We start from the raw sequence: 26,194 nt of genomic DNA on the forward strand, positions 1-26,194 counted from the left end.
CACCGGGGGCCACTCCCGCTCCGCAGCTATCCACATCCATGACTGGGTATATCGCCGGCGTCGGCGTCCCAAGAGTGGGAACCGACTTTGCGTCGCGAACGAGCGCGCCAACTAGCCGACAAACCTGGAGCACCGATCGCGTAGCCGTTGTCTCTGGAGAGGCGAGCGGGCAGGGCGCTATGGCGGCTGAGAGCGGCTCAGCGCGAGTTACACCACATCTACACCAAGCTCTCGTATGGGCTTTTGCTTTTCTTCCAAGATTGGTGGTGCTCCCGAGCTGGCATGGAGATGGGACTGGAAGTCGGTCGTGTGCCCATTGCCAAGACGTGGTGCTACAGGCACTACAGACGGCGCCCGTGGGCACCTGACTGACATTTTTCAAGGCCCTGCGCTCGTTGACGTGCTGGTTGGCAATTATTCGCACGTCATCACACAAGCTGCAGTCGGTTCTCGATGGCGTTGGGTCGGACGGCTCGAGTGCAACCATGTAGGCAGACCCAATTGGCCCGTCACGGTGCTGGAGAGGGCCAAAGGTGGTACGCAGTACATGAGAATTACCATATGTTTTTCTCGAGCATGACCCAAGATGCCGTCCCTCGTGCGTTTTGCAGCTGCCGGATTGAGGAAGAGCAAGGGTAAAGGACGATACATTCGGTTGCGTTTTTGGCTGGGCAAGCCTGCAAGCCCAAGTGAGTGAGTACCTGACGACGATGACCCGCAGCCAGGGACGAGTGGTGAGGCCATTCGCAGCGCCCTGACAAGTACCCTATCATAGAGCGCAGCGCTGAGCTGCCCTTATACCTTGACACACAGCGTTGGATCGCAACGTGCCATCCACCCGTCACTGGTACAAGGAAACCTTGACGGCACGGGGGCCCTTGCACGACGCACCGCTCCAATGAATAGAGAGGTAGGGCTACCTAACCGCCCCCCGGATCGCGCAGATGCACCAAGCACGCACGCACGGCATGTCCTGCTCAGCCGGGGGAAGCGACGAATAACTACCCCGGACGAGGGCCGAGCCGCCCCAGGTTTTTTCCAGGTTTTCGATGCCGAGGTGCCGCTTTGCTGTCGTCGCCGCTTCAGGTTTCTTCGCGAGGGTGTTCCGCACGTTATTATAGGTATCCGTACTAGGCCTGGCCTCGCCAACACCGAAGCCGGCTGGGGTCGACTCAGTACATCAGGTATTTATTTACCGGCCAACAAAGTGCCTGCCTGCATTGCCCCTTGCTTTTGCTCGGCTTGACTGACGATTGTGTGCTGCACATACGAAGTATACTCGTACAGTACTGTATTGCACGGCAGGCATACCAATTCCACGGCTGGCTCGAGCGCCTTTTTTTTTTCCTTCTCCTTCTCTGACTCCGTCTTCGCTGCAAGTCGAACTAATATACGCGGCCCCCCTCCCCTCTCCCCAACAATCAAGGATCCGCTCAGGTCCGCCCCCCTTAGCGGCGCGCCCCCCCTTCCCCCTTGTTGGCTCTCCAGCCCGACATATACAGGCGGCGCTAGCGCCCACTTATCTTATCGGTGACTCGTTCCCTTCCCCGGACCCGGAGCTGCGTGCAGCGCTAGCGTGGCCACCCAGCCAGCCAGTCCTGTCAGTGGGCTTCGCTTTTTTCCTCCAGGGCCCTCCTAACTTTTTTTTTTACCGCCCCGGGCGCCGCACCAAAACTGAACCTCCGCAGCGACTCTCAACCCTTCTCCCCATCCCACCGCCCTCAGCATCGCAGCCGCCCTCCCGCCCTGGCAGAGCCCCCAGCACACACACACTCTCTCGCCCTGCCGTCCGGACGCTCCCAATTGACGCACACGAGGGCCAGGCTGTTTGAGGGACGGCGCAGTCGACGCATTGAGCCCCCAAGGAGTCTGTCGCGATGCCGCCCAACATGGCTGCGCTCGCCGGTCGAGCTCCGGTCTTGCTCCGACATGGCCGTCGCGTGCCCCGATCTCTTCCCGCCCGCGCCTTCACCACCGCATCCCTAAGGGCGCCCACCCACCTCGCCTCGCCTTCAATCCAGCCCAAGCAGACGAAGCGCCTCGGCACAGTTTCCATTGTGCGCTCTTACAGCTCCACCGCCGAGGCCGCCCCCAACCCCAAGGCCTACCTCGAGAGCGGCGTCATCAAACCCAAGCAAAAGGTCGACGTCAAGAAGGTTCTCGTCATTGGCAGCGGTGGCCTTGCCATCGGCCAGGCTGGTGAATTCGACTATTCAGGTGCGTCCTTGAACGGCTCGCCACGTCGCCGTGGACGGTGTCTCACGACTCACCCCGTCGCATGAATCAAACCCACACCTCGAGTTGCTCAACTAACCGCAAACTCCTATGTCCAGGTTCGCAAGCCCTCAAGGCCCTCAAAGAGGCTGGCGTGGCCTCTGTTCTCATCAACCCCAACATCGCCACCATCCAGACCAACCACACTCTCGCCGACGAGGTCTACTACCTTCCCGTCACCCCCGAGTATGTCACCTATGTCATCGAGAAGGAGAAGCCCGATGGCATCTTCTTGTCCTTTGGCGGCCAGACTGCCCTGAACCTGGGTGTCCAGATGCAGCGCCTGGGCCTGTTCGAAAAGTACGGCGTCAAGGTCCTCGGCACCAGCGTCCGCACCCTCGAGCTCAGTGAGGATCGTGACTTGTTCGCCAAGGCGCTCGAGGAGATCAACATCCCCATCGCCAAGTCCATCGCGGTTGGCACCATCGAGGAGGCTCTTGACGCCGCCGAGAAGGTCGGCTACCCCATCATTGTTCGTGCTGCCTATGCCCTGGGAGGTCTCGGCTCCGGCTTCGCCAACAACGAGGAGGAGCTCCGCAACATGGCGGCCCGCTCCCTGACCCTCTCGCCCCAAATCCTCGTCGAAAAGTCCCTCAAGGGCTGGAAGGAGGTCGAGTATGAGGTCGTGCGCGATGCCAACAACAACTGCATTACCGTCTGCAACATGGAGAACTTCGATCCTCTCGGCATTCACACTGGCGACTCCATCGTCGTCGCGCCCAGCCAGACGCTTAGCGACGAGGAGTACCACATGCTCCGCTCTGCTGCCATCAAGATCGTCCGTCATCTCGGCGTCGTCGGCGAGTGCAACGTCCAGTACGCCCTGCAGCCTGACGGGCTCGACTACCGCGTCATCGAGGTCAACGCCCGTCTCTCGCGATCCTCTGCCCTGGCGTCCAAGGCGACGGGCTACCCGCTGGCTTACACGGCTGCCAAGATTGGCCTCGGCCACAGCCTTCCTGAGCTCCCCAACGCTGTGACAAAGACGACTACGGCCAATTTCGAGCCCTCTCTTGATTACATCGTCACCAAGATCCCCCGGTGGGACTTGTCCAAGTTCCAGCACGTCAAGCGCGACATCGGCAGCGCCATGAAGTCGGTCGGAGAGGTCATGGCCATTGGACGTACCTTTGAGGAGTCTTTCCAGAAGGCCATCCGCCAGGTGGACCCCCGCTTCGTCGGCTTCCAGGGCGATAAGTTTGAGGACCTCGACTTCGAGCTGCAGAACCCCACCGACCGTCGCTGGCTCGCCGTCGGTCAGGCCATGCTCCACGAGAACTACTCGGTGGACAGGGTCCACGACCTGACCAAGATCGACAAGTGGTTCCTGTACAAGCTGCAGAACATCGTCGACTGCACCCGCGAGCTCGAGGCCACCGGCAGCCTCCAAGGCCTCAAGAAGGATCAGATCCTCCAGGCCAAGAAGATGGGCTTTTCCGACCGACAGATTGCCTTGGCCGTCAAGAGCACAGAGGACGACGTCCGTGCGCTTCGTCTCAGCTTCAACATCCGTCCTTGGGTCAAAAAAATCGACACCCTGGCCGCCGAGTTCCCGGCCGACACCAATTATTTATATACGACGTACAACGGCTCGTCGCACGACGTGACATTTGAGGACAAGGGCACCGTTATCTTGGGTAGTGGTGTCTATCGCATCGGTAGCTCCGTCGAATTTGATTGGTGCGCCGTCAGCGCCACCCAGGCCCTCCGCCAGATGGGCGAGAAGACGGTCATGATCAACGTGCGTCCAAAGCCCGTCCTGTCTTGAGACATTGCTAATAAAATATACGGGCAGTACAATCCTGAAACCTATAGCACTGATTTCGACACGGCCGATAAATTGTATTTTGAAGAGCTCAGTTATGAGCGCGTCATGGACATCTATGAGCTCGAGAGCGCGTCCGGCGTTGTCGTGTCCGTAGGCGGACAACTACCCCAGAATATTGCCCTGCGTCTGCAGGAGACGGGCAAGGCACGGGTCCTTGGCACGGACCCCAAGGACATCGACAAGGCCGAGGATCGACAAAAGTTCTCCGAGATCCTCGACAGCATCGGCATTGACCAGCCTGCCTGGAAAGAGCTCACATCTGTCAAGGCTGCCGAGGACTTCGCCGACGAGGTTGGCTATCCCGTACTGGTCCGTCCCAGCTACGTCCTTTCTGGTGCTGCCATGACCGTCATCCGAAGCCAGGAGGACCTCAAGGACAAGCTCGAGGCCGCAAGCAGCGTCTCTCCCGATCACCCCGTCGTCATCAGCAAATTCATCGAGGGCGCCCAGGAGATCGACGTCGACGGCGTCGCGTCCAAGGGCGAGCTGGTTATCCACGCCATCAGCGAGCACGTCGAGCAGGCTGGTGTCCATTCTGGCGACGCAACTCTGGTCCTCCCTCCCGTCAACCTCGACGACACTACCATGGGACGCCTCAAGGACATTGCTCAGCGGGTCGCCAAGGCGTGGAACATCACTGGCCCCTTTAACATGCAAATCATCAAGGCCGAAAACCCCGAAGGCGGCGAGCCTCTTCTCAAGGTCATTGAGTGCAACCTTCGTGCCTCGCGATCTTTCCCCTTTGTCAGCAAGGTTCTCGGCCAGAACTTCATCGATGTCGCCACAAAGGCACTGGTGGGCAAGGATGTTCCCAAGCCGACCGACCTCATGGCCGTCAAGCGTGACTACCTTGCCGCCAAGGTTCCTCAGTTCTCCTGGACTCGCCTGGCTGGTGCTGATCCGTTCCTGGGTGTCGAAATGTCTTCGACGGGCGAGATTGCTTGCTTCGGCAAGGATCTCGTCGAAGCTTACTGGACCTCTCTGCAGTCGACCATGAACTTCCGCATGCCCGAGCCTGGCGAGGGTCTGCTCTTTGGTGGTGACGTTTCTAAGACGTGGCTCACCCAGGTCGCCGACTACGTCGCTCCCCTCGGTTACAAGCTGTACGCCGCGGGCAATGACGTCAAGGAGTTTATCGAGTCTTCCTGCAAGCATAACGTTACTGTCGAGGTCATCGAGTTCCCCACGGAAGACAAGCGAGCCCTTCGTGAGGTCTTCCAAAAGTATGATATCCGCGGCGTCTTCAACCTGGCCCTGGCCCGTGGCAAGACGACTCTGGACGTCGACTACGTCATGCGCCGAAACGCCGTCGACTTTGGCGTACCCCTGTTCATGGAACCACAGGTATGTCACATATATGCATAGAGAAAGGGTATTGCTAATTACATATTCGCAGACTGCCATTCTTTTCGCCCAATGTATGAGCGAGAAGCTGCCCCGCAAGGAGGGCATTCCGTCCGAGGTTCGGCGGTGGTCCGACTTCATTGGTGGCAAGCCGCTGTAAGAGACGGCTGGGCTGGCGTTGGTTTTTATACGGTACTTGTAGATAGATGGAGTACGGAAATGGGAAAAGTTTCATCACCGCTCATATATCCTTGACACTATGTGATTCTATCGTAGACGCAGCCCCTACAGATACGGAAGGCACGGTAGGCACGGTAGGCACGGTAGGCACGGTAGGCACGGTAGGCACGGTAGGCACGGTAGGCACGGTAGGCACGGTAGGCACGGTAGGCACGGTAGGCACGAGAGGCACGAGAGGCACGAGAGGCACGAGAGGCACGAGAGGCACGAGAGGCACGAGAGGCACGAGAGGCACGAGAGGCACGAGAGGCATAAAAGGCAGGGGAGGCAAGGGAGGCGTGGAAGGTAGGGGAGGTAAAGGAGGTGCGGTAGGTTTAGTAGGCACGGTAGATATAGTAGATATAGTAGACACGAGAGGCAAAAGAGGCAAAAGAGGCATGAGAGGCATAGGAGGCATAGGAGGTAGGGGAGGCATGAAAAGCACGAGAGATATAAGAGGCATAAATGGCATAAGGGGTATAAGAGCGATATAAGACATAGGAGGAGCGACAGTAATGAGCGCGACGAGAGCGAGGAGAGGAAGGGTATTCATATAAGGAATAGGGGCTGAAAGAGTATCCGAGCTACGAGAACTACGAAGGTAAGGGAAGCTATAAGAGGCACGGAAGGCATACGAGACACAAGAGACATGAGGGAAGGGGGGAGCCCAAAGACGAGTATATAAACCTGGGATTATAGTTGGATTGAGCAACTTCTAGCTAACGGCATTACCAGACCTAATCCGACGATCAATTATCCTCGGATGCCACATGCAGCAGCATCCGGTTGTGTTGCCGTTGCCTGAACCCTCCCGAGGACCTGGGCCCTATTGCCAGTCAAGGCGTTCATGGCCGCGAGTGCAATATTGAAGCCGGTATCGGCATGGTCGAGCGCCGTCAGCCGGATCGACGTCGTATTGTACGTCAGTTCCCAGCAGGTGCCGCAAGCTTCCGAGCCGTAGCCCGCGACGACCTGAGCGCCCCCAATCATGGGGAACTTGGGGACATGGCCCAGGGTAGTGTAGCCGAATCGTTGGAGGCCGTGTGGCCCGTCGGAGCAAGCGACCTTGTTCAGGGAGGTGGCGGCGACGTCGTAAATCGGATCGTAGCTGACTGGACTCGGATCATGAGGAGGGGGGGGCCTTCTTTGCAAGTGAAGCTTTTGTTTTTCATGAGTAAGACTGACCGCTTACGGTGCTGGAAGCCGAGACTGTGAGGGCCAGCATAGCAGCGGCGAAGTGTGAGAAGAGTGGCATTCTTTGCGATGAGGTGGTGACTGTAAGTGTATACGATAGGATGGATAGTCCAGGTCAGGGAGTGTTTTTTTTTTCGGCCGAAAGTAACTCACTGCGTACGCGATCCAGACCGTTGAGCTTTTCGGTCCTGCTGATTGATTATGTCTTGGTTCAAGCAGGAGCAGACTGACTGGCCTTTGCGCACGCACCGTCGTGGTGAGATGGGCTTTATTTTGGGTCAACAATTTGACGTGGAGGAATTTCGTCGTCTTGCACCGATCTGTGAGCCCCCCGGCAGCAGAGACAACCTCGCTGATCTGCAAAACATGCTTGACGAGGTCAAACGTTCAACGGGCGGGCAGACTTTGGGTATCTGGAACAGTCGAGCAATACCTACTTAAGCTAATAAGGTAGACATGACACCGTTGAGGGATCGGTAGGTACGTACCTAGGTATGTAAGTCGCTCTGCCATTTGCGCGGCCACCGGCGCGCCAGATAACGGCGGCAGGAGAGACCGACACCGACTTCATGGCGATTACCCTAAACGCCTTCCCACGAACTAAGTTACTTCGCAACCCGCCCCAAAACACACGATTCCGCGAAATGTACGCTGCTCAAGGGCCCTCATCCCGATACGGAGTGCCCTCTTTTTAGCCATCCATCCACCGCGATGATAAAACGATGGCTTGCTCAAGGGGCCAAGCCGGCCGGCGTTTCGTCGATTTCTGTCTTCATGGGTGCCTGAGTGGCTGCACATTTTCCCTCCCTCACTCGCATCATCGCCCGCGCTGGACCACACCCCCATCCATCACGTCCGGTCCTCCATCGTCTCCTTCCGCATTACTAGCAGATGAGCTCCCTAGTTTGACTGAAACTGAGAATGCCCGACCATTGCCCGCGAGAATATTCTACAGCAAGCCTCGCCGGATCCGAGGCGGTGATGCAAGGCTACGCTACGCTGCCTAGGGAAGAACTTGAGAACACGGCGACATCCATCATCGCAACCTTGCCACAAGAACAGCGCAGTCTCGAGACCGAAATTTCTCACCAGCACCGATATGCTGCCGGATCTGTCTCGTTGGCTCTTGACGTTTAGGCTCGCAACTGGCGCCCAATGTCGACGCGTGGTGTTGATGCCTCCCTCTTATGGCCAAGCCAAGGAATGCTTGCGCTGGGGCTGTCTCGGCTCTAGACTCATCCCGATGCGACCACACGGCGAGGACGGGCACGCTGTTTTTCCAATTGCTACTACGTAGTTGGTACTGGCCAAGTCCCAGAGGCTGGCAATTCCATCGCTTCTATGTAGAGGGCCGACTCCTATTGATCCCCCAAGACACCCGCGGCAAACATCTTCATCGCGATGCGTTCCAATGCGCGTTCGCCCGCCACATCCATGGCGGCAATCCGTGCAATTCCTGCCCCGGCCGTGTTTCCAACCTCTCATTTGACGCGTGAGCCCGGCCGGCGCCCGAGACAGCAATGTGGTCGGAGATGGATGAGCAGAATGAATGTGAAGGAAGAGGGTATAAGATGCCTGTGCGAGGCCCCATCGCTGCCGCGCACAATCGCCCTGCCTTCCCCTTGCCGTTTTGCTGCAGCAATCTATCTTGATTCGTCTATTCCTCTCACAGGAGCGTCAGATCCCCCCAGTGGCCATGAAGTCGGGCTTCGTCGCCCTTCTCGCGACCTGCCTCGCAGGGAGCGGCTTGTCTGCACCGACACCCAAGTCCCCGTCCCAGCTCAACCAGCGCGACATCGCCGCGCCGCCAGAATGGGCAAAACAAGAGGACGGCTCGCCCATCGCGGCTAGAGCTGCCCGTGAAGGCATCGACATCCTGACCGACACGTTTTTCAAATTGTTACACGGTCATCCCGAAAACAGCCATAGCAAGAGGCAATACTACCTCGATGCATCGTTCCCCGAGGACTCGAATGAGCTCGAGGATGAAGGAGCTACAGACGAAGAAAATAAAGGAGACGAACCACCGGCAGGCAGTCTGACAGATACAGTCGACAAGCTGACGGGGGGTTCGGGCAATGGGCCGGCGCAGCGCCTGACTGACATTGTCGATGGCATGACCGAGGCTCAGTCTGAGGAGTCTGCCGACGGCCGTCCCGACTCAATCGATGCCCTCACCGCAGCTATTCCCAGCGATCACATGCGCAAGACCGTGGAAAACGTCTTATCCACGCTGTCAAGACGTGACCGAGCCACTGATGCCGGAAAACCTGACCAGATGCTGCAACGCCGTATCGTTGAGATACCCTTGGGCGTTATACAGAGGCTTGCCAAGGGCCTTGGCATTCCGGGCGGTCTAGGGGCCGGCAAGCGAGACGTTTCCAACATGGAAGCACCCGTCAACAAGAGTCAGCTCAGCGGCGCTGGCCAGTCAGGAAACGACGCTAAGGGCGTGCCCATCGTCCCTCTCGCTGGATCATCGGACGACGACGCCGACGACATGTCCGGCGGTCCTCTCGCTGGATCATCGAACGACAACGACAGGTCCAGGCGTCCTGCCGGCGCCCGCGGCAGACCTAAAGACGTGGCTTTCCCTGGCGGCTGGCCCAAGAATCCCATAGACATTGCCACGGATGATCTCAAAGGATTCCCAAGCAACAAGCCCAAGCCCAAGCCCAAGAAGCAGGACAACCCGCTCGGTGACGGCTTGCTACACGGATCCGTCCTGCCGGGCGTTTTGGTGAAGCGGGAAGCGAGTGAGCCCGAGACCAACACAAAGCTCGGCCTCCACGACCTCCTTACCATGATCAACAAGAGGGGAAAACCACCACCGGGCGGCCTTCAGGGTGTCAAAGACGGTAGGCCTGATATCGGTCTAACCGCCGACCTCACGGGCGCCATCAAAGGCGCCAAAGGTAAGGACGCCGAGAACTTTCCCGGGCTCATGGAACCCGTCAAATCCCTGCTTGGACTCGGCATGGAGGTCCCCAAGCTAGACAATAGTTACCTCAAGAGAATGAATGGCCTGAACGATGCTGAACAGAGGAACGCGGTAGACAAGAACCCCTCGGACCTCATGGCTCGCCGCGCCAGCTCCGGTGCCGCCCCCGGCGGCGTCTCAGGACTGGATGCGACGGCTACCAATCCGAAGGAGCTCCCCGGCATCCCGCCCGGTCTCTTTGGACCAAGCAAGCACTCTGAAAACGCTGCCGCCGAGGAGGACGACGACAACTTAGACGACGACTCACAGATTCCTGCTGGGAACCGCGAATCCAGCCTCGGCGGTGCTCCTCCTCGCAACTCTGGCAGCGGCGTCGACAAGATGAAGGCCAACCTGGCTACTCCTTGGAGAGCGTTGAAGGAGCCCAGCTGAAGCTGGCGACGGCGGCGCCAACAACAAGCAAAGGCAAAGGGGGGGCAGCCTGCGGTAATAGCGGCGGAGGGGGGGGGGGGGGCTGTGGCGGGCACTGTGGAGGACGTGACGTGACGGATGGGACCGTCTTCATGATACCCATCTGTATGCAAACTGGAATCTCGGGCGTGGGTTACTATCGGTTGAATCGTTGTATTAGCTACTTAGTAGCTTTCTTTGGATCTTGACGTAAATTTTTCCATTCACATTTTGCGTATCGGGGGGCTTGCCCGGCATGCTCCTGGCGGTATGAGACGGGACCACGGAGTCGGCGACTTGGTCGTGTGAGAAGCGAGCAGCAGTGCGAGACGCGACGCGCGTGGCATGCCTTGAGGTTCTAATAAGCGCGTTGGCGCCGCGAGGAATGGAGGTTGGGCGCTGAGTCGCGATGACACGTCTGAGACATGGAGAGACGACGGGTGCTCAGCGGCTTCAACGTGGCTGGAAGGCGACAGGCTGGATTCCGAGTTATGTACTTTGTGCTACGTACGTACTTCGTACGCACGAAAGCTACCATCGCAGCTGGTCAAGTCACACACCGTATTTCACGATGCCGGTACGCCGATTTGGGCGTGCATACCATGCTGATGCTGATGCTGGTGGGGATGGAGGGGACTCGTACATGCTTTGGTAGGATTTGCCCAGTGAGTGCTCTTGTGTACTTATAAGAAAGAGAGGCTGTAGATGTATACTTTGTATGATTTGATGGATATAATCTGCCTCTCGGTCTACGCCTCCTACGTGGGCGGCATCCCCCCCCTTCCCCCTTGAATTTATACTAATCCGCAGTCTGTAAGCAAGACCGGCGGGTGAAGCTGCTGCTGCTGCTGCTGCTGCTGCTGACGCGCGCCGCCGCATCGTCATTCACTTCTCGGCAGCGAGCGGCGGCGGCGGACGTGCCACACGTCCGCCTAAGCATGATGGGGGAGCGGCCGCCTCTTGACTGTAGTCTTGAGCCGCCGGGCCTGTCTCTCCGCCTCGTGCATGTCGCGGAGCAGGTCCGGCAGCGCGCGCTCCTCGTCCTCGGGGGACTCGGCCAGCGCGAGCGCCATGATGGACGCCTCGCCCCGCGTCTCGATGACGCGCCCCGTTGTCGTCGTTGTGCTCGTGCTCGTGCTCGTGCTCGTGCTCGTGCTCGTGGCGGCAGACTCCGCGTCCTTGACCGTGACCTTGGATTTGGACTTTGACTTCTTCTGGCTGCTAGTGCCGCTGACCTTGTCGTCTCCGTCTTTGCAATTATCCTTGTCCTTCTTGTCTTTCCCCTGGCGTAGGCAGAAGAGTGTCATGGCGACAGCAAGCTATGTATCTTCGGCGGCGAGTGCGGGGTGTCGTATTTTCTTCCAGCGGGCGAGGAGCGTTCGGTTGGTGTTATCGTGAGTGAAGCGTAGGAGCATCGGCGCCGCTGATGAGATTGCTGCGATTGCTGCAAGTGAGCTGTAGCCATGGTCGCGATAGTTTCTAGCGGTTTACCATATAACCCTGCGTCCTCGTCTCTGAGTGACCGACTGCCCGACCTCTCCGCTCGGGTGGTGACGAGGAGCGTAGACAATTGCCATCACATCCATAGTCCTTATTCGAACCCCGACTCACTCCAGAACATGGTGCGTGATGGGCGATGGTTGGGGTTTGCACTGTCCATGTACCGTCAGCGTCCATGGTGGCATGAAAGGAGCCTAGAACTGTCGCAGAATAGTTTGTTCGCGAACATGCCTTTATTTGTCGTGAACTGCATGCGCACAGCGGCCGGCAGCAAACCCATGACGTATATATGACCAATAGAAGTCCCGTCCTCCGTCGCTGTGGCCATCGCGAATCCTCGCAAACTGTCAATCCTTTCTTTCCGCCTCCTAGACTCAACTGCCATCTTGCCTCCGCTCACTTTGATCAAGCCACACTCACTCACCATCTCTCCATCGGAGATTACTCACTTAGTCACACACAACTTTGTAATACCGCCGCGAACCAAGGCGTTGGCAGCATGTGTCAGAACGTAGTATACTACTCGTGCGGGCACGAGGTGCGTCGCAACACCAAGTGTGTCAGGCGGCCGCGCCCCAGTTTCCTCCGGTCTCTTTTGAACACCGTCCTCCCTCCGCGGCCGTGCAAGCAACTGACAGGCGACACCTTGCGAAGGAAGCGCCCATGTCCAGTCTGTGACCGCAGCAGAGAATCACGCCGTAGGAGAGACAGAAGCCCACTGGCCCACTCGTCCAGAGCTCGCCGTGTGGCATATTCCGTCAGGGGGGACTCGCGTGGCAAGCAGGCGGGACAAAGGGAAAGCAGGCGGTACTCCCGCAACGCATCGCCCAAGACGAGCCATCGGCGACACCGGTCGGCACATTTGCGTCATCACCGAAGCAGTCCGCCAACGCCACGGGGGGATGATTGCTTCAGGCATGGCGAATTTGACAGAAAGCCAATATGGGATAGCGCAGACCTGGGCACGATACCAGGTAAGTCACACCGACTTTGATTGTCGTCAAGGCTCCCAACACACGTATTCAGAGTGCCATGAGCCAGAAGGCGGCTCAACCCGACCGCCAACATCCGGCCATCGAATCAGCCCTCGTACTCAGAGGCCATCACGCGACGTGTTGGGAGGCGAGCTTGACGCTGCACTCGACGACGCCATCGAAAGCTGGCAGCCGAAGGAGCGTACCGGGCGGTCCCGTCGCAGGAATCGATGAACATTCGGGCAGGTGGCGTCACAAAGGGGAGGGGCGCGTAATTCTCTCTGGAGGCTTGACTGATCCGTAGGGCGACCCCAACAGCAGGATGGTGGAGGGGCCGGGGGTCCGGGTCCAAGACTGCAAACATCGGCCAGCACGGAGACAAGATGAGTTGAAAGGGGTATAACTTGGTAGAACGAGTTGGTTCACAAATACAACAGCAATGATCCGTGTCGCGGTCCATCAAGAATAACTTGAAATCATACAACGTGCCTCCTTTTGCCTATACAGGACAGAAACTATGCCGAGCGGCAACAGCCTTGGCGGAGGCATATCGGTTGCACGGCTCGACTCTGTCGGTTCATGGTCGCATGAGGGTGTGAGAGTCAGCAGGGCCGCGCAGACGCCAGGAGACTTTGTAACGGCGGCGACCACGGGTGCTGACGTGTGTCGATTGAAACGCGACTGTCCGCGCGTTTTAGGCACGGCTCGTAGCAGTTAGACAAGCCATGACCGTCCTCCAGAGGTAGGTCATGGTTTGCAAACCACTGGCGGACGATGCAGAGTGGCGCGGGATGAGAAGTCGACTATTGAGCTTTGCCATTCTTGGACTCGGCCTTGAACTTGGCAATCTCGACCTGGACTTGCTTCTCGACGCGCGTCTGCAGCTCCTTGCGGTAACCCAGCTTGAATAGGACCTCGAGCCAAACAAACATGGGGGCGAGGAAGATGGCCTGGACGAGGTTGTCGAGCAGGGCGGGCGCACGGCCCTCAAAGGCGCCGTGACCAATAAACTGGGCGATCCACGAGACGATGTGGACGATGAGGGCGAGCTGGAAGGTTGCCTTGGGGTCCTCGAGACGCATGTGATTGGCCAAGGCGGCACTGCCGACGCAAAAAGCAGCCAGAACGAAGCCGGCGACAGGCTCGAGTAGGATGTAGAGCCCTGCGTACAAAAGGGCAACAATAGTGCCGAGGTTGAGGTCGAGATACGGCACAGTGAGCCACGCCGGGAGGTGGATCAACGTTCCCGTATATGTGGCCTGACGCAGGGTTTGGTGGTGAGCAACGACGACCGACGAGCCAAAGGGGCCTAGGAAACAGAGGCGAGACGCACCATGCAAAAGGCAGAGACGAGGATGAGCGGCACGCAGACCATGTGAATGGCCACGTTGACCGAGTTGTGGTGATAGGCACCATACTGGGGTGGAAGTCAGCGCGACTGGGCGTTTGCCATGGTGAGGTGAGGGCAAAGCGGCTGCCCGCGAAGGGAGAGATGGGACATACAAAGGTCAGGTGCTTCTCGAGGTCCAGCGACATGTCGGGCGGGTGAGACGGAACTGATGAGCTCTCTGTCTGGCTGGGGCCGGAACTGTGAGCAGTTTGAAGCTTGAGGGGCGTCGAGCGACGGGACTGTGGGAATGGCGGCTGAGCCGATGCCGTGAGGCGATGCCGTGCGAGAGTAGAGAGAGGGGGGGAGAGAGAGTAGGTAAGAGCAGCTTAGATCTATCCAGGCCAGGGGTCGAGATGTGAGCGCGTCGCGAGTGAGTGTGAAGGTAGATAGATGGATGGCAGGGTTGCCTGTGAGTCGGGGGTTGCGCACGATGCAGGGGGGGTGTTTGATGGATGGATGGCGACGGGCGGCGGCAGCACCAGCAGCACCAGCACCAGCAGCTCATCGGTCGCAGCTGCCCATCGAAGCTGGAGCTAATAAAGCTGACCCGCGGGGAGCAGCATCCATGGAACCTACTAACACCCTGGCCACCACTGGTGGCCTGACACGGGCCCCGCCTCGGGGCCCCAGCACGGGACCTTACTGAGGCAGCACATGCTCCAGGGGACTCCAGCCCACACCAAGGCGCCCAGGCTACATACCTGGACCAGCCAGCCACCGGCAGGCGCTGGCCCGCGAGTGCCTCATCACGTCAGTGCCGGATCCCCTGCCGCAACCTTAACTAGCGGTAGCGGGGATCGGGCAGTTTCTCAAGGCCCTGAAGGGTGAGCCCGCTGGGCGCCTCGGATCAACCATCTGCACCGGGGCAATATAGATGCAGCTCGTGTTCGCCAGCACACCATTTCAATGTCTTGGGCTCCATGGAGTCTGCTGAGGTTGTCGGGATGGCACCACTCCACGCTTGTGCCTCACGCGTCCATGCTCACCGCGGCGGGATCGAGGCGTAGGGTGGTCAATTATGCATCGCACGACGTCCACGCAGTCCTGCCCGCGCGATGTCACGAACGGTATCTATGGACAGCTTCCTAATGCCGGCCGGGGCATTGACAGGGTTCTCCGTCGGGGCTATGGCCCGGTCGTACAGGCCCGGTCCTGGTCTTCAGGTACCGCCGCGCCGCGCGCCTACGTACAGTGTACCTGGAACCTATCGACCCCGCCGTGAACATCTGGGGCAGCCGGAGGATTAGCAGCTTCGCGGTAATAACTTTGTAGTACAGCTGGCAGCGATGGCCACCCGCTAATTGCTGCAGACAGGTACTAATTCTACGCCTGGTCTGGCTGGGATTGGTGTCCGACCTAGGGCCAGGCACACGACTTCTTGCCTCAAGCGTAGACGACCTTGGCCGCCCTAATTGCAGTGCTAGCTGCCTACCAAGTAGGCAGCCATTCCACTGGTCGCACCTTGTCCGTGGCCCTCTCCACTGCTGCTGCGCCCCAGGCCAGTATAGTATAGGTACGAAGCAGCTCAGTTGCTGAATCAGCTTTGGGCATTTGAGCGCGGTGCGGAGGTAGTGCTTCATCTATATTGTCACTTATAGGTAGTGAGCCCCTCAGCTGCCACGACGGTCCAGCCCCCTGATCAGAAGGTCAGCCAAGTCAGTGGAAGCCGGTCTGCCTGTATCTCGTAGGTAGCTTTCCATCACTGTGCCGGGAGCGGAGCAGGCCCGACCTCGCCGTCGGCCCACCGCCCATGGGCAGGGGCCTGGCGTGCTTACCTCAGCACTGTGGCGCAGATTTCAACCACCTGCCTTGGTGCTTCACGATGCGCAGCCCTTTGCCTCAGCCTTGTCGCGCGCTCAATTCAACACCTCCGTTCCAACACCCCGCAGACAACCCATCTCCCTGTCGGGGAGCCCGGAGTGCACGTCTCGAGGCGGCGAGACTCCCTGCAAGCTTCGCGTCTGCTTCCCGCCTCGCCTCTCCTTGCCCCTCCGGCGCGGTCCGCCTTCGACGACGGCCACCCGTCGCGACGACATTCGGAGCGCCTCGCCGCTTTCCCGCGCGAGCATCCGAACAACGCGCGCCGAAACCCGAGCATCGGACTTTCCGACGACCGTTTGGCGACTGGAATTGGTCGATACTGTCGCCCTCGCGCTGCGGACCCCGTCGACACGTGCAGCCAAGCTCCGTCGCCGCACGATTCGCCCAGCATGTTCTTTCTCTACAACATGGAGCGCAGGGTCACCCTGCACCCCTCGTATTTCGGTCGAAACATGCACGAGCTCGTGACCAGCAAGCTCCTCAAAGACGTGGAGGGCACCTGTGCCGGAAGCTACTACATCATCTCTATCATGGACACGTTTGACATTTCCGAGGGACGGATCCTGCCGGGCAATGGGCTCGCCGAGTTCACCGTCGGGTATCGAGCGGTCGTCTGGCGGCCATTCAAGGGCGAGACGGTGAGGCGATGCCGCTCACGATGCCTGGGGAGAAAGGGGTCGCTGACGTTGCCAAGGTCGACGCCGTGGTGTACTCGATCAACCCGCAAGGCTTCTTCGCCCAAGCTGGGCCGCTGCGGCTTTTCGTCTCGGCGCATGTGCGTACAGTTGTCTCCTCTTTGCTCGACTGATGACATGGCTGATCATGGGCAGCTGATTCCGAGCGACATCAAATGGGATCCCAACGCCACGCCACCGCAATTCACCAACAATGAGGACACAGTCATCGAGCCCGGGACGCACGTGCGGGTCAAGATAATCGGCACGCGAACCGAGGTGGGAGAGATGTGGGCCATTGGCAGCATCAAGGAGGATTATCTCGGGTATGACGCGGCGGCCCTGTGTAGGGGAGGACACGACTTGATGCTAACAGCCATGTTGCAGGTGTCTGCAAGACTGAGCCCGATGCCGACGAGGCGGAAGGCCCCCAGAGCGCATGTTATGCCGCCGATGCAACGGGCGGCCACATTGCCGGAGTCGAAATGGGCCAGAAAAGAAAGTATAGATTGACGCTGGCCAATTGTTGCCGGCTGCCGCCATGTTGCGACAAAGGCCTGCGTGGTGGCCTGCGTTGTCAGCATATACGGGCTCTTGGCGGCGGCTTTTGCACGCATTAGTCGCAGAGCATGGACTGGAGCTGGCGGAGGGACGGTCTGGCGGAGGACATGCGCGAGCGATGCTTGCTGGATGGCGTTTGATGGGGGGAAAGAGTAGCATTCATTCGCACGTACAACGGAAGCGATAATGGCTCTCTGGGATGATCCAGGGTCCGCCAGACAGCGGCCGGCCAGCTCGGCGTCTCTCGTTCAAGGCGGAGGGATACCTACGAGCCCGAGGTCGCGGGGGCCGGCGGACACGGCCGGGCCTTGATGTATTACGAACACACGTCTAGAGACTAGACCCAACTACGCAAGTTTTTATATATTGGCTTGACACGTCTGTCTCGGCGGTCTTTGCCCTAGGTTCCGGTCGTGCGCCGGGCGACCGACGGCTTCTTGGATTAGGGGATCACGGACAGACGGGCTCGTGGACGGATGATTGTTGCCATGTTCGTCGGGGCAGATGCCGCCGACCGAGAATCGGAGGCAGAACATGTGGTGACACGGCGGCGCGCGAGCTACCTTACCTTATTACCCACGGCGAACTTCTTTTCCCTTTTCGCCCCTCCCTCCCCCACTTCATGGGCGACACGAAAAGCATCAAGAAGTTGGTGAATCCACCCATGCCACCCCCACGTCCACACACTCCTCTCTCGTCTCCCTTCTTCGCTGGCCCCGCCCTCCGACTGCGACTTCCCCTCGGTTGAATACCCGTTCTGCAGCGCCGAAGCCCCCCCCCCTCCCCTCCCCGCAGTGTCTGTCCCGCCCCGCCTCCTCCCCATACAGGTTATCAGCCGGACGGACGAAACGCTGGCGGTACGACGTACCACGCACCGCGACGGCGCCCGCTCGGTGTCCCCCTCCTCCCCTTCAGGTAATTGCCCGCCGGGAGCCGTCATCAGTCGGAACAGGCAGCGCAGCGCAGCGCAGCGCAGCTCAAAAGCACGCACGTCAAGGGTTCGTTCGCACTTCGTGTATAGTTGCCCTTTGTTGCGCGGTTCGACGACAATGCAGCCCGAGGACGGAGCTGCGTGTAGACCACTACGCACACGGCGAGTGCTAAATACAAGATACATACACCCGGTTGGGAAAGAAAAGAAAGACCTTGGCGATTGACGAACCTGGGTCTGTCTTCTCGGCCAAAGGGGCACAGACAGATATCCACACGGCCGTCTGGTCTAGGTCAGCGACCGAAGCTGTAGGTAGTAGCTACTTAGGTAGGTAGCTCCACGTATATTGCGACGGGAGAGTCAGTCACTGTCCGAGTCCGAGTACGTACACTCTCCGTGGTAGGATACTAAGTGCCATTCAAGGTAATCCGTCAGAACCTCTCACCCCCCAAGCCCCATCCATAGGTACCCTAGTAGGCACCATCCCATCATCCCCCCGCAGCTCTTGCGCCGATGCCGCAAACACGGCGGTCTTCGCCCCGCAACCCAAGTCATCCATCCATGCCATCCTACACACGTACCAGGCAGTAGCAGCCGTAGCCCGCCATCAGCCGAGCGAGTAACAAGACAAAAAGCCAAAAGAGTCGACCCTTTGCTCTACGACCATCCGTCGGGGAATTGTTGTGTTTTTTGTTCCAACCCGCCCCCCCCCCCCCCCCCTCCCCCCCCCCTCGCGCCTCTTATAAAGGGTCTCCCCCCGGCCGTAGTCTACAGCGCGCGTGCGGGGGCAATGAACGCCCTTCGGTAGACGACGTGTGTGAGTGAATACGACGAAGCTCCTCTCATCAACCGCGCCGACCGCTCCTCGATCCGGGACACGAACCCTCCTCGCCGCCGACGCATCTCGTGTAGTAGTAGTAGTAAACGCCAGCAGCAGCGCCAGACGCTTCAGCGACACCGCCTGACCAACTGAGCCATGGCGATGCGGGCGTCCAACCGCCTCAAGACGGCCTTCGCCCAGGGCCGCCAGTCCATGGGCATGTGGCAGATGCTGCCGGGCGCCAACGTCTCGCGCCTCCTCGCCCGGTCGGGCGTCGACTGGGTCATGGTCGACTGCGAGCACGGCAACATGGACGGTACGTCATCGGCCGACGAAGGCATCACGCGAGGTGCGGGGAGGATGAGAGACTGACGACGACCGACGACGACTTCGTCTTTGTCTCTCTCGTCTAGATAGCGCCATGCACGATGCCGTTCCGGCCATAGCCGCGCTGGGCGTGTCGCCCTTGGTCCGGATCCCGGACATTCAGTCCTGGATGGTGAAGCGTAAGAACGCCCGCAACAAAGAAAAAAGCTTCCTCCCGTGAACCCAGCCAACGGACTGACGCTTGAGCAGGCGCACTCGACTCGGGCGCACACGGCGTATGTAACGATGCCTTGATCTCTTGAGCTACGTCGATGACGAGGTGCCGCAAGGCTGACGCCCACACAGGTCCTGGTCCCGCTGTTGCGATCCGTCGAGCAGGCCAAGGAGCTCGTCCAGGCCGCCAAGTTCCCGCCCATGGGCCGCCGCGGCTTCGGCTCGCCCATCGCCCCGGAGCGCTTCAGCCCCATGCCCTCCTTCACCGAGTACCTGCAGCAGGCCAACGACGCCCTTCTGACCATGGTCCAGATCGAGACCCGCGAGGCGCTCGATGTCGTCGAGGACATTGCCGCCGTCGACGGCATCGACGTGCTCTTCATCGGGCCCTTTGACCTCGGTGCGAAACGACTCTCCCTCCTCCACTCTGCCCCCCCTCCTCCCTCTCGCCCTGTATTCCCAGGTGTGTGGGACGCTGACACCGCATCGCCACACACGCAGGCAACAGCATCGGCTACCCGATCCTCGACGGCGCCATGGCCCCGCAGCTCAAGGACGCCATCGCCCGCATCCTCGGCGCGTGCCGCAAGTCGGGCAAGAAGTGCGGCATGTACGCCACGAGCGGCGAGCAGGCCAAGGCCTTTGCGGACCAGGGCTTCGACATGATCTCCGTGGCGGCTGATTACACGGCGCTCGAGTACGTGCTGAAGCAGCAGTTTGGCGCCTCGCAGGGCCAGTCCGCGACGTCCAAGACGGGCTCGTACTAGAGAGAGGGAGGCTGTTTGTGCCGTGACTCTTTAGGGTATTCTGCTGCTGCAAGACGAAATGCGAGGCCGCTGAATAGTGGTCGGTTGGGCGGGCTAGCTCTCCTCGACCTGGTCCATCTTGGCCTCGACCTGCTCAGGCGTGAACCTGTGCATTAATTTGACGGCCTTGCCAGCCGCTTCGACCTGCTCCTCCCGTGCCTCTGCCCTGCTGATGTGAATCTTGAACCCGCCACTGTCAGCGACTCTCGTCCCTCCCCACGTCCTGTCCATCACGTCACCCACCCAAGGAGGGGGAGCAGGTTCACCCACCACGGGAATATCAAAGTCGTACAACTCCCTCCACGACTTGGACTCTGGCTCGGGCAGCGCCAGGTTCACCTCGCGGAACACAAACGGCCGCCTGTCCCAGACGTCGGAGAGGACGCCCTTTGCGCTCGTGCACAGGCCGCAGTTGTCGCGCGAGAAGAGCGTGATGCGGCACGCCTGCAGGAGACGCCGCGTGGCATACATGTCGGCCGGTTGGGCTGAGAGCCAGCTGAACAGGGAGCCGAGCAAGGGATGTGGCCAGATCTGGCTGGCGTCTCTGCGTCTGAAGCTTGTGCCCGTGCCTCACGTCGTGTTACCCTCGGTCAGGTACCACTTGTGTTGTACTCGCGTTGCGTCTGCTTTCCCGTGTGCTACTTCGTACTTTGTACATGACAATGACACGATGGTACGGGACATTTCAGGGGATGGGTTGGGTGTGCTTTTCCTGTCATGTACGGACCTGTGAGCAGTGTGCGTAAAGGCCCCGGCACGCTCAATAGCGGGGACGGCGCTAGGCCCCCCCGGACCAAGACCGGCAGGCGGTGAAAGCTCAAGCTGTGCCTCCATGCCGGCCCCGTCGTCATGCAGCCGGAGCTGTTGACTTATCAACTTTCTAGAAGATCCCACGATCCGCACCCCACCATACCAACGAGAACCAGACCAGCTGCCCGGAAACCCGCCGCTTTCCTCCGTTGGAACTATCAATCGTGAAGCTCCGGCCAGTGTCAATTTCTTCACTGTAGTCTTGCACCGCCTCCTCTCCCGCCGCCGCCGTGTTGCAGATCCTGCCTGACGACGACCCTTGCCAAAAATGCCCGCCCAGAAATGCGTCCACCAGGGCTGCGGCAAGGACTTCACTGACCCCAACGAGAAGTGCGAGTACCACCCAGGCCCGCCCATCTTTCACGAGGGACAGAAAGGTAGGCAAATCACAGTCCATCTAGGGCACTTGGAGGAGCGTCAATGGGCTAACAACCGCCGCTCCCCCCACACAGGATGGAAGTGCTGCAAGCCTCGCGTCCTGACGTTTGACGAGTTCATGAACATCACGCCCTGCACCACGGGCACGCACTCGACCACGGATAAGCCCCCGCAGCTCGAGGAATCCAAGCCGGCCGAGGACGACGCCTCGCTGGCCAAGAAGATCGCCGCCCTCACGGCCGACGGCCCGACACCCGCGCGCGTGCCCCTCCAGCCCGCGCAGCACGCGCCGACGCCGCCCCCGCCCCCGCCCGAGACGGACGACGATGACCCGGCGCTGGAGATCCCAGACGGCAAGGAATGCAGGCGGCGGACGTGCGGACACAAGTACAAGAAGGGCGCGGCGAGGGAGGGCGAGCAGTGCGTGCACCACCCGGGCGTGCCCATCTTCCACGAGGGCAGCAAGGGCTACTCGTGCTGCAAGCGGCGGGTGCTCGAGTTTGACCAGTTCATGAAGATTGAGGGCTGCAAGACCAAGGACAGGCACCTGTTTGTTGGTAGGGGCGACAAGCAGGAAAAGGCAGGGTCGTCAGGCGAGGAGATTCTGGATACAGTCAGGTGAGTCGACGTTGCTCGCGACGGCATCAGACGCAGCGCTGACCGATCACACGCCGCAGACATGACTTTTACCAGACGCCGACGAGCGTCATCGCGTCGTTTTTCCTCAAAAAGATCAACAAGGACAGCGCCAAGGTGGTGTTCCAGGCCAAGCAGCTGACGCTGGACCTCACGACGACGGACTCGCCCCCCAAGCGGTACTCGGCCGAGGTGCCGCTCTACGGGGCCATTGACGGGGAGAAGTCGTCGTACAAGGTGCTGGGGACCAAGCTGGAGCTGAGCCTCGCCAAGGCGGACGGGGCGTCGTGGCCGGTGCTGCGAGGCGACGAGGCGACGACGGGGGAGATTCTGCAGATTGGGCGTGCAGGGCGGGCGTAGGAGCGAAGCCGCATGTTCGTAGCTCCCTCCAGCTACCTACCGACAGACATGCTAGGCCGGAGCTGCCTAGAAACTTTGTAGAACAAGAATTGTAGAGACCTTTGTAGAGTGTGGAGTATGGGGTCACTGGCGGCGAGGGAGCGGTCACAATTCAAGGCTTTGATTGAGCGCGGTGCGAGCATTGAGGTCTGGGTAGCTGGACGCGACGAACCTCGGTGCACTGGCGAGTGAGACCACGACTCACTGCCTCCGACTACCGGAGGCGTTGTATACGGGCGCACTGTACGTGGGTGAAGGTGGTCAGAACAGGAATAATGCCTTGGGCAATTGTTTACACCCCCTTATTCATGCGATGATGCAGCCGGGGGGGGGAACATGACAGCCAGCTGGCATATTTTGGCTGAAAGGCGCCGCCCCGTGCCGCGGCGATGATGATGATGATGCTGGTGGTGATGGGGATGCGGACTGATAAGGAACTTGAGCATGGCGGTGGTGGCTTGCCCACCACTGTGGCCCCCCCGTCAATTTCGGGTACGTAAACGTGCGAGGCGTTGAGATGGCATGAGGTGCGTCGGCGCGGGCTCCGATAACGAACAGTACCTACAAGTGGTAACTTAGTGCTGATAAAGACTGGGGGGGGGGGGGGGGGGCGCTCGCGCGATAAGGCCATTGTGTAGGTACCGATATGCCGGAAGAGTGAGACCATCATCACCGGCCAGGCCAGCCTCGTGGCGTGGCGCCTCACTTTTTGTCCATACCTAACTTACTACTTACTTGCCCCGTGTGCTTATCGGACGAGGCGAGAATGGTTGGTGATTGATTGATTGATTGATACGCACATGTATTGCAGCACACGTGGGTGAGCCCTGAGAGAGCCCTGGAGGTCCCTGGCAGCAGTAGCAGTCAGTCTGGTGGCGAGTCGCGACAGGAACTGAACTGCAGCAGCGGGCGGCACCTCAGCCGCCGTTCCTCCAGCACGTGTACGGTAAGGTACTACCTTGGGAATAAAGGGAGTTACTTTAGGTTGCCTCTTCTGGATGCCACGCCGGGGGCTGGCTGCCCACCTGATGATGATGTGATGCTGGGCTGGATCCGGTCCGTCGGTCGGAGTGCCGCCTTTCACTCTCACTCTCACTCACTGTCACCCTCACCCTTTTTTCCTCTATCCTCTATCCTCCCCGTGACGTATAACAGCGGAGAGGCCCATCCATCTCGTTGCATCTCGCGTCGTGCGACCACAACAACCCATCCATCCATACGCCGCCGAAACACCCTTCCTTTCTTCTCTCTGCTGGTGTGTTCCCGTCGTCGTCGTCTTTGAAAGGTCGCTGTCTCGTCGCCCGCTGATCCCATCGTCACTAGTTCCCGTCGGTTCAGCCAGCCTCCAGTCGTCGCCGTGCGTCCTGGAAATAACAGCGACAACTTCAGGCTGTGGATTTCTCTCTTTTTTCTTCTTTTCTTTACTTCTTCCTACGTGCAATCCCGTCGTCGCCCGTCATGTCCGTCGAAGTATCCCACGGCCGGGGCGGAGCCGGCAACATCAACCCCGACGACACGCAGTACGTCGACGGCGAGGTCGTGCGCTCGGGTATCGAGGGCAGCCACGGGGACGGCGCGTACAGCTCCGGCAGAGGAGGTGAGTTTTTTTTGCTCCTCCCGCGAATCGCATCTTATCGCATCGCCCGCCTGCGGCGGCGTGGCCTGGGCTGGCTTGGCCTGGCGCGTTTTCTTTGCATGCGCTCTGCTGTCCTGTTGTTGTGGTTCATCGCGCCGCGCATGGATGGCGCAATCATGCGTCAACTGCTGAGTTCCCTCACTCAAACGCCCCCGTTGACTACCGGCGGGAGCGCATGCGTCGTGAACAAGGGACCACGCGGACACGCGCCTCTTTCAGACCAGCCGCCCATCATCTATTTTGAAATCCCCGTAAGCAAGCAGAGCGAGCGAGCGAGCGAGGCAGCTGACCCCCCCCTGCGGAACAGGCGCCGGCAACATCGCCGACGTGGGCACCGCCTCGTCGCAGCGCAAGGACCAGGACATCGTCCCTGACGTGGCCGTGAGGGCGAGCCACGACACGCAGGACTACCACACCGGTCGCGGCGGCGCCGGCAACGAGCACACGTTGTCGGCCGAGCGCAAGTCGTCGCCGCTGCCGTCGCACCACCACGCAGACGCGAAGACGGGAGGCGGCGGCGGTGAGGCGCCCGTCAGCCTCGCCGATAAGCTCAAGGAGAAGCTGTTTGGCGCCTTTAAGAAATGAGGTCGGTCGGTCGGCCGCGACCCGGGGGCAATGTCGCGACGCTGTGGGCTGGCGCGCATATGCCGATGAGAGATATCGAGAAAGAGGGAAGGGGATGCTCGGTTGGTCGTGGGACAGGGTGTGCGTGCATTGGGCATCTATCCCGCCCCCCAGGCTGGGACCTGCCTCGCAGCGATGTTGTCTTTGTTCTTGTTTCTTTTCAGTGTGCTAGTTGCTCGCGATGATATCCCGCTTGTTAAAGTTAGTATATGAAGTACGTAGGTTAGCAGTCAAGCTTGAAGAATGCAGACAAACATAAGGGCCGCCGGCAGCGGAACCACAAGTACGCATGTGTGGTTTCTTTCGGTATGCGGCAGCTCCTTGCCGCAAAGTATCGGCATCGCCGGTTCGAGTCCCACGCACGTCTTGATATTATATCTTGACAAAGCTCGGGCTGTCTGTTTGGAGCTGATGGTGGAATAGGAAGAGAGTGGCGCAGGGCATTCAGAAGACGACATTGCTGAGAGGAGCACTCACTACTAAAGCTACGAGTAATTACACATGCCCGACACGACGTTCAGCCAGCTCAGCGCCAGTTCATTCAGTGATCGAAACACTCCCTCATTTGCAAGTTTGTGGCCCATCTGTTTTTCCCGGGCAGCCCCCTCCCCCCACAAGCAAGGCGAAAGCATGTCCGTCCCTTCGAGGAGTTTTCAATGTCCGCTCGGTATCACTTGCATATCATATCCACATGCTCAGCACATAGTTCCACAGATCCGAAGCCATCAGAGACGGGAGCGTGGTGGGCACCTGCCAATTAGCATCGTGCTTCCAGGTCTTCCGATCCCCAATGTCCGTCCGGCGCTGGAGGTCGCCGTAGGTGTTTCGGGGGCCTGGGCGAAAGAGCGGACTCAGGGTCTGGTTCCCGGCCGCGGCAGACTGTTTCGTGGGCACTCTGTTCCGGGCTTGATACGCGAGGGCCGGGAGGGCTTTCCCGTGTCGCTAGGCGTCGTATACCTCCCTCGCAGACGCCGCCGCGGCTGCTTGACATTTCAGCAGGTTGACCTCGTTGACCTTGTCCAAGAGTTTTCTGTCCCCGAAGGCGGTCCACCGCGAGCCGCTGGCGTCCTCGACTTGGAGACCGAAGGCGGAATCCTCGTCGTGCATGTACTTGAGTTGGGTTCAGCACAGCACAGCAAAGCACAGTTCCCCCTACCTCAGTCACAATTATACAAGAGAAGAGAAAGAAGAAAAGAACTCTCACCTGAGCGAGCTTGTCCGCCATTCCCGTCATGCCGTAAAGGAGACGGCGTGGTACTCGCAGGTAACCCGCTAAGAAGAAGTCTTGCAGGTAGTGATCAGCGAAGGCGTTCATCACGTATGCCTCGAAGAGTGTCTCGCGCGACTTCCTTCCGTTTGCCGCGTGTTCGATTGCCGCTTCATGACCGGTCGTATAGGCGATACGGGCGTCCTCCCCACAGTGATCCCAGTTGATCATAGCAAG

The 26,194-nt window shown here is 59.6% G+C and overlaps 11 protein-coding genes across 11 annotated transcripts; 6 read left to right on the forward strand and 5 right to left on the reverse strand.

Annotated features, from left to right (window-relative positions):
- The first annotated feature begins 1,449 nt into the window (after window positions 1-1,449).
- On the forward strand, window positions 1,450-5,685 carry CPA2 (Carbamoyl-phosphate synthase (glutamine-hydrolyzing)). The gene is made up of 4 exons (XM_047982597.1): window positions 1,450-2,217; window positions 2,334-4,015; window positions 4,070-5,446; window positions 5,499-5,685. Exons 1-4 carry the CDS (start codon window positions 1,878-1,880, stop codon window positions 5,604-5,606), a joined length of 3,507 nt encoding a protein of 1,168 aa, XP_047838563.1. The 5' UTR covers window positions 1,450-1,877; the 3' UTR covers window positions 5,607-5,685.
- Window positions 5,686-6,418: 733 nt separating this feature from the next.
- Window positions 6,419-6,890, reverse strand: JDV02_001652 (uncharacterized protein; the record flags this gene model as incomplete). The annotated part of the gene is made up of 2 exons (XM_047982598.1): window positions 6,419-6,777; window positions 6,851-6,890. The coding sequence occupies 2 exons, from the start codon at window positions 6,888-6,890 to the stop codon at window positions 6,419-6,421; spliced, it is 399 nt and encodes a 132-aa protein (XP_047838564.1).
- Window positions 6,891-7,481: 591 nt separating this feature from the next.
- JDV02_001653 (uncharacterized protein) lies at window positions 7,482-10,728 on the forward strand. Its single transcript, XM_047982599.1, has one exon. The coding sequence runs from the start codon at window positions 8,556-8,558 to the stop codon at window positions 10,230-10,232; it is 1,677 nt and encodes a 558-aa protein (XP_047838565.1). The 5' UTR covers window positions 7,482-8,555; the 3' UTR covers window positions 10,233-10,728.
- Window positions 10,729-11,182: 454 nt separating this feature from the next.
- On the reverse strand, window positions 11,183-11,557 carry JDV02_001654 (uncharacterized protein; the record flags this gene model as incomplete). Its single annotated transcript, XM_047982600.1, has 1 exon — window positions 11,183-11,557. One exon carries the CDS (start codon window positions 11,555-11,557, stop codon window positions 11,183-11,185), a length of 375 nt encoding a protein of 124 aa, XP_047838566.1.
- Window positions 11,558-13,527: 1,970 nt separating this feature from the next.
- JDV02_001655 (uncharacterized protein) lies at window positions 13,528-14,260 on the reverse strand (the record flags this gene model as incomplete). The annotated part of the gene is made up of 3 exons (XM_047982601.1): window positions 13,528-13,983; window positions 14,058-14,141; window positions 14,228-14,260. The coding sequence occupies 3 exons, from the start codon at window positions 14,258-14,260 to the stop codon at window positions 13,528-13,530; spliced, it is 573 nt and encodes a 190-aa protein (XP_047838567.1).
- A 2,064-nt stretch (window positions 14,261-16,324) lies between these two features.
- Window positions 16,325-17,012, forward strand: RPB7 (DNA-directed RNA polymerase II subunit; the record flags this gene model as incomplete). The annotated part of the gene is made up of 4 exons (XM_047982602.1): window positions 16,325-16,573; window positions 16,630-16,710; window positions 16,766-16,935; window positions 16,997-17,012. The coding sequence occupies 4 exons, from the start codon at window positions 16,325-16,327 to the stop codon at window positions 17,010-17,012; spliced, it is 516 nt and encodes a 171-aa protein (XP_047838568.1).
- Window positions 17,013-18,815: 1,803 nt separating this feature from the next.
- Window positions 18,816-20,414, forward strand: JDV02_001657 (4-hydroxy-2-oxoheptanedioate aldolase). The gene is made up of 5 exons (XM_047982603.1): window positions 18,816-19,237; window positions 19,335-19,427; window positions 19,498-19,523; window positions 19,594-19,861; window positions 19,963-20,414. Exons 1-5 carry the CDS (start codon window positions 19,078-19,080, stop codon window positions 20,226-20,228), a joined length of 813 nt encoding a protein of 270 aa, XP_047838569.1. The 5' UTR covers window positions 18,816-19,077; the 3' UTR covers window positions 20,229-20,414.
- On the reverse strand, window positions 20,322-20,738 carry JDV02_001658 (uncharacterized protein; the record flags this gene model as incomplete). Its single annotated transcript, XM_047982604.1, has 2 exons — window positions 20,322-20,447; window positions 20,538-20,738. 2 exons carry the CDS (start codon window positions 20,736-20,738, stop codon window positions 20,322-20,324), a joined length of 327 nt encoding a protein of 108 aa, XP_047838570.1.
- Window positions 20,739-21,155: 417 nt separating this feature from the next.
- On the forward strand, window positions 21,156-23,111 carry JDV02_001659 (uncharacterized protein). Its single transcript, XM_047982605.1, has 2 exons — window positions 21,156-22,073; window positions 22,133-23,111. Exons 1-2 carry the CDS (start codon window positions 21,346-21,348, stop codon window positions 22,449-22,451), a joined length of 1,047 nt encoding a protein of 348 aa, XP_047838571.1. The 5' UTR covers window positions 21,156-21,345; the 3' UTR covers window positions 22,452-23,111.
- Window positions 23,112-23,948: 837 nt separating this feature from the next.
- Window positions 23,949-24,711, forward strand: JDV02_001660 (uncharacterized protein; the record flags this gene model as incomplete). The annotated part of the gene is made up of 2 exons (XM_047982606.1): window positions 23,949-24,087; window positions 24,434-24,711. The coding sequence occupies 2 exons, from the start codon at window positions 23,949-23,951 to the stop codon at window positions 24,709-24,711; spliced, it is 417 nt and encodes a 138-aa protein (XP_047838572.1).
- Window positions 24,712-25,692: 981 nt separating this feature from the next.
- JDV02_001661 (uncharacterized protein) lies at window positions 25,693-26,188 on the reverse strand (the record flags this gene model as incomplete). The annotated part of the gene is made up of 2 exons (XM_047982607.1): window positions 25,693-25,860; window positions 25,955-26,188. The coding sequence occupies 2 exons, from the start codon at window positions 26,186-26,188 to the stop codon at window positions 25,693-25,695; spliced, it is 402 nt and encodes a 133-aa protein (XP_047838573.1).
- Window positions 26,189-26,194: the final 6 nt, after the last annotated feature.

The sequence above is a fragment of the Purpureocillium takamizusanense genome, chromosome 1 (genome assembly GCF_022605165.1).
Source record: "Purpureocillium takamizusanense chromosome 1, complete sequence".
Lineage (NCBI taxonomy): Eukaryota > Fungi > Ascomycota > Sordariomycetes > Hypocreales > Ophiocordycipitaceae > Purpureocillium > Purpureocillium takamizusanense.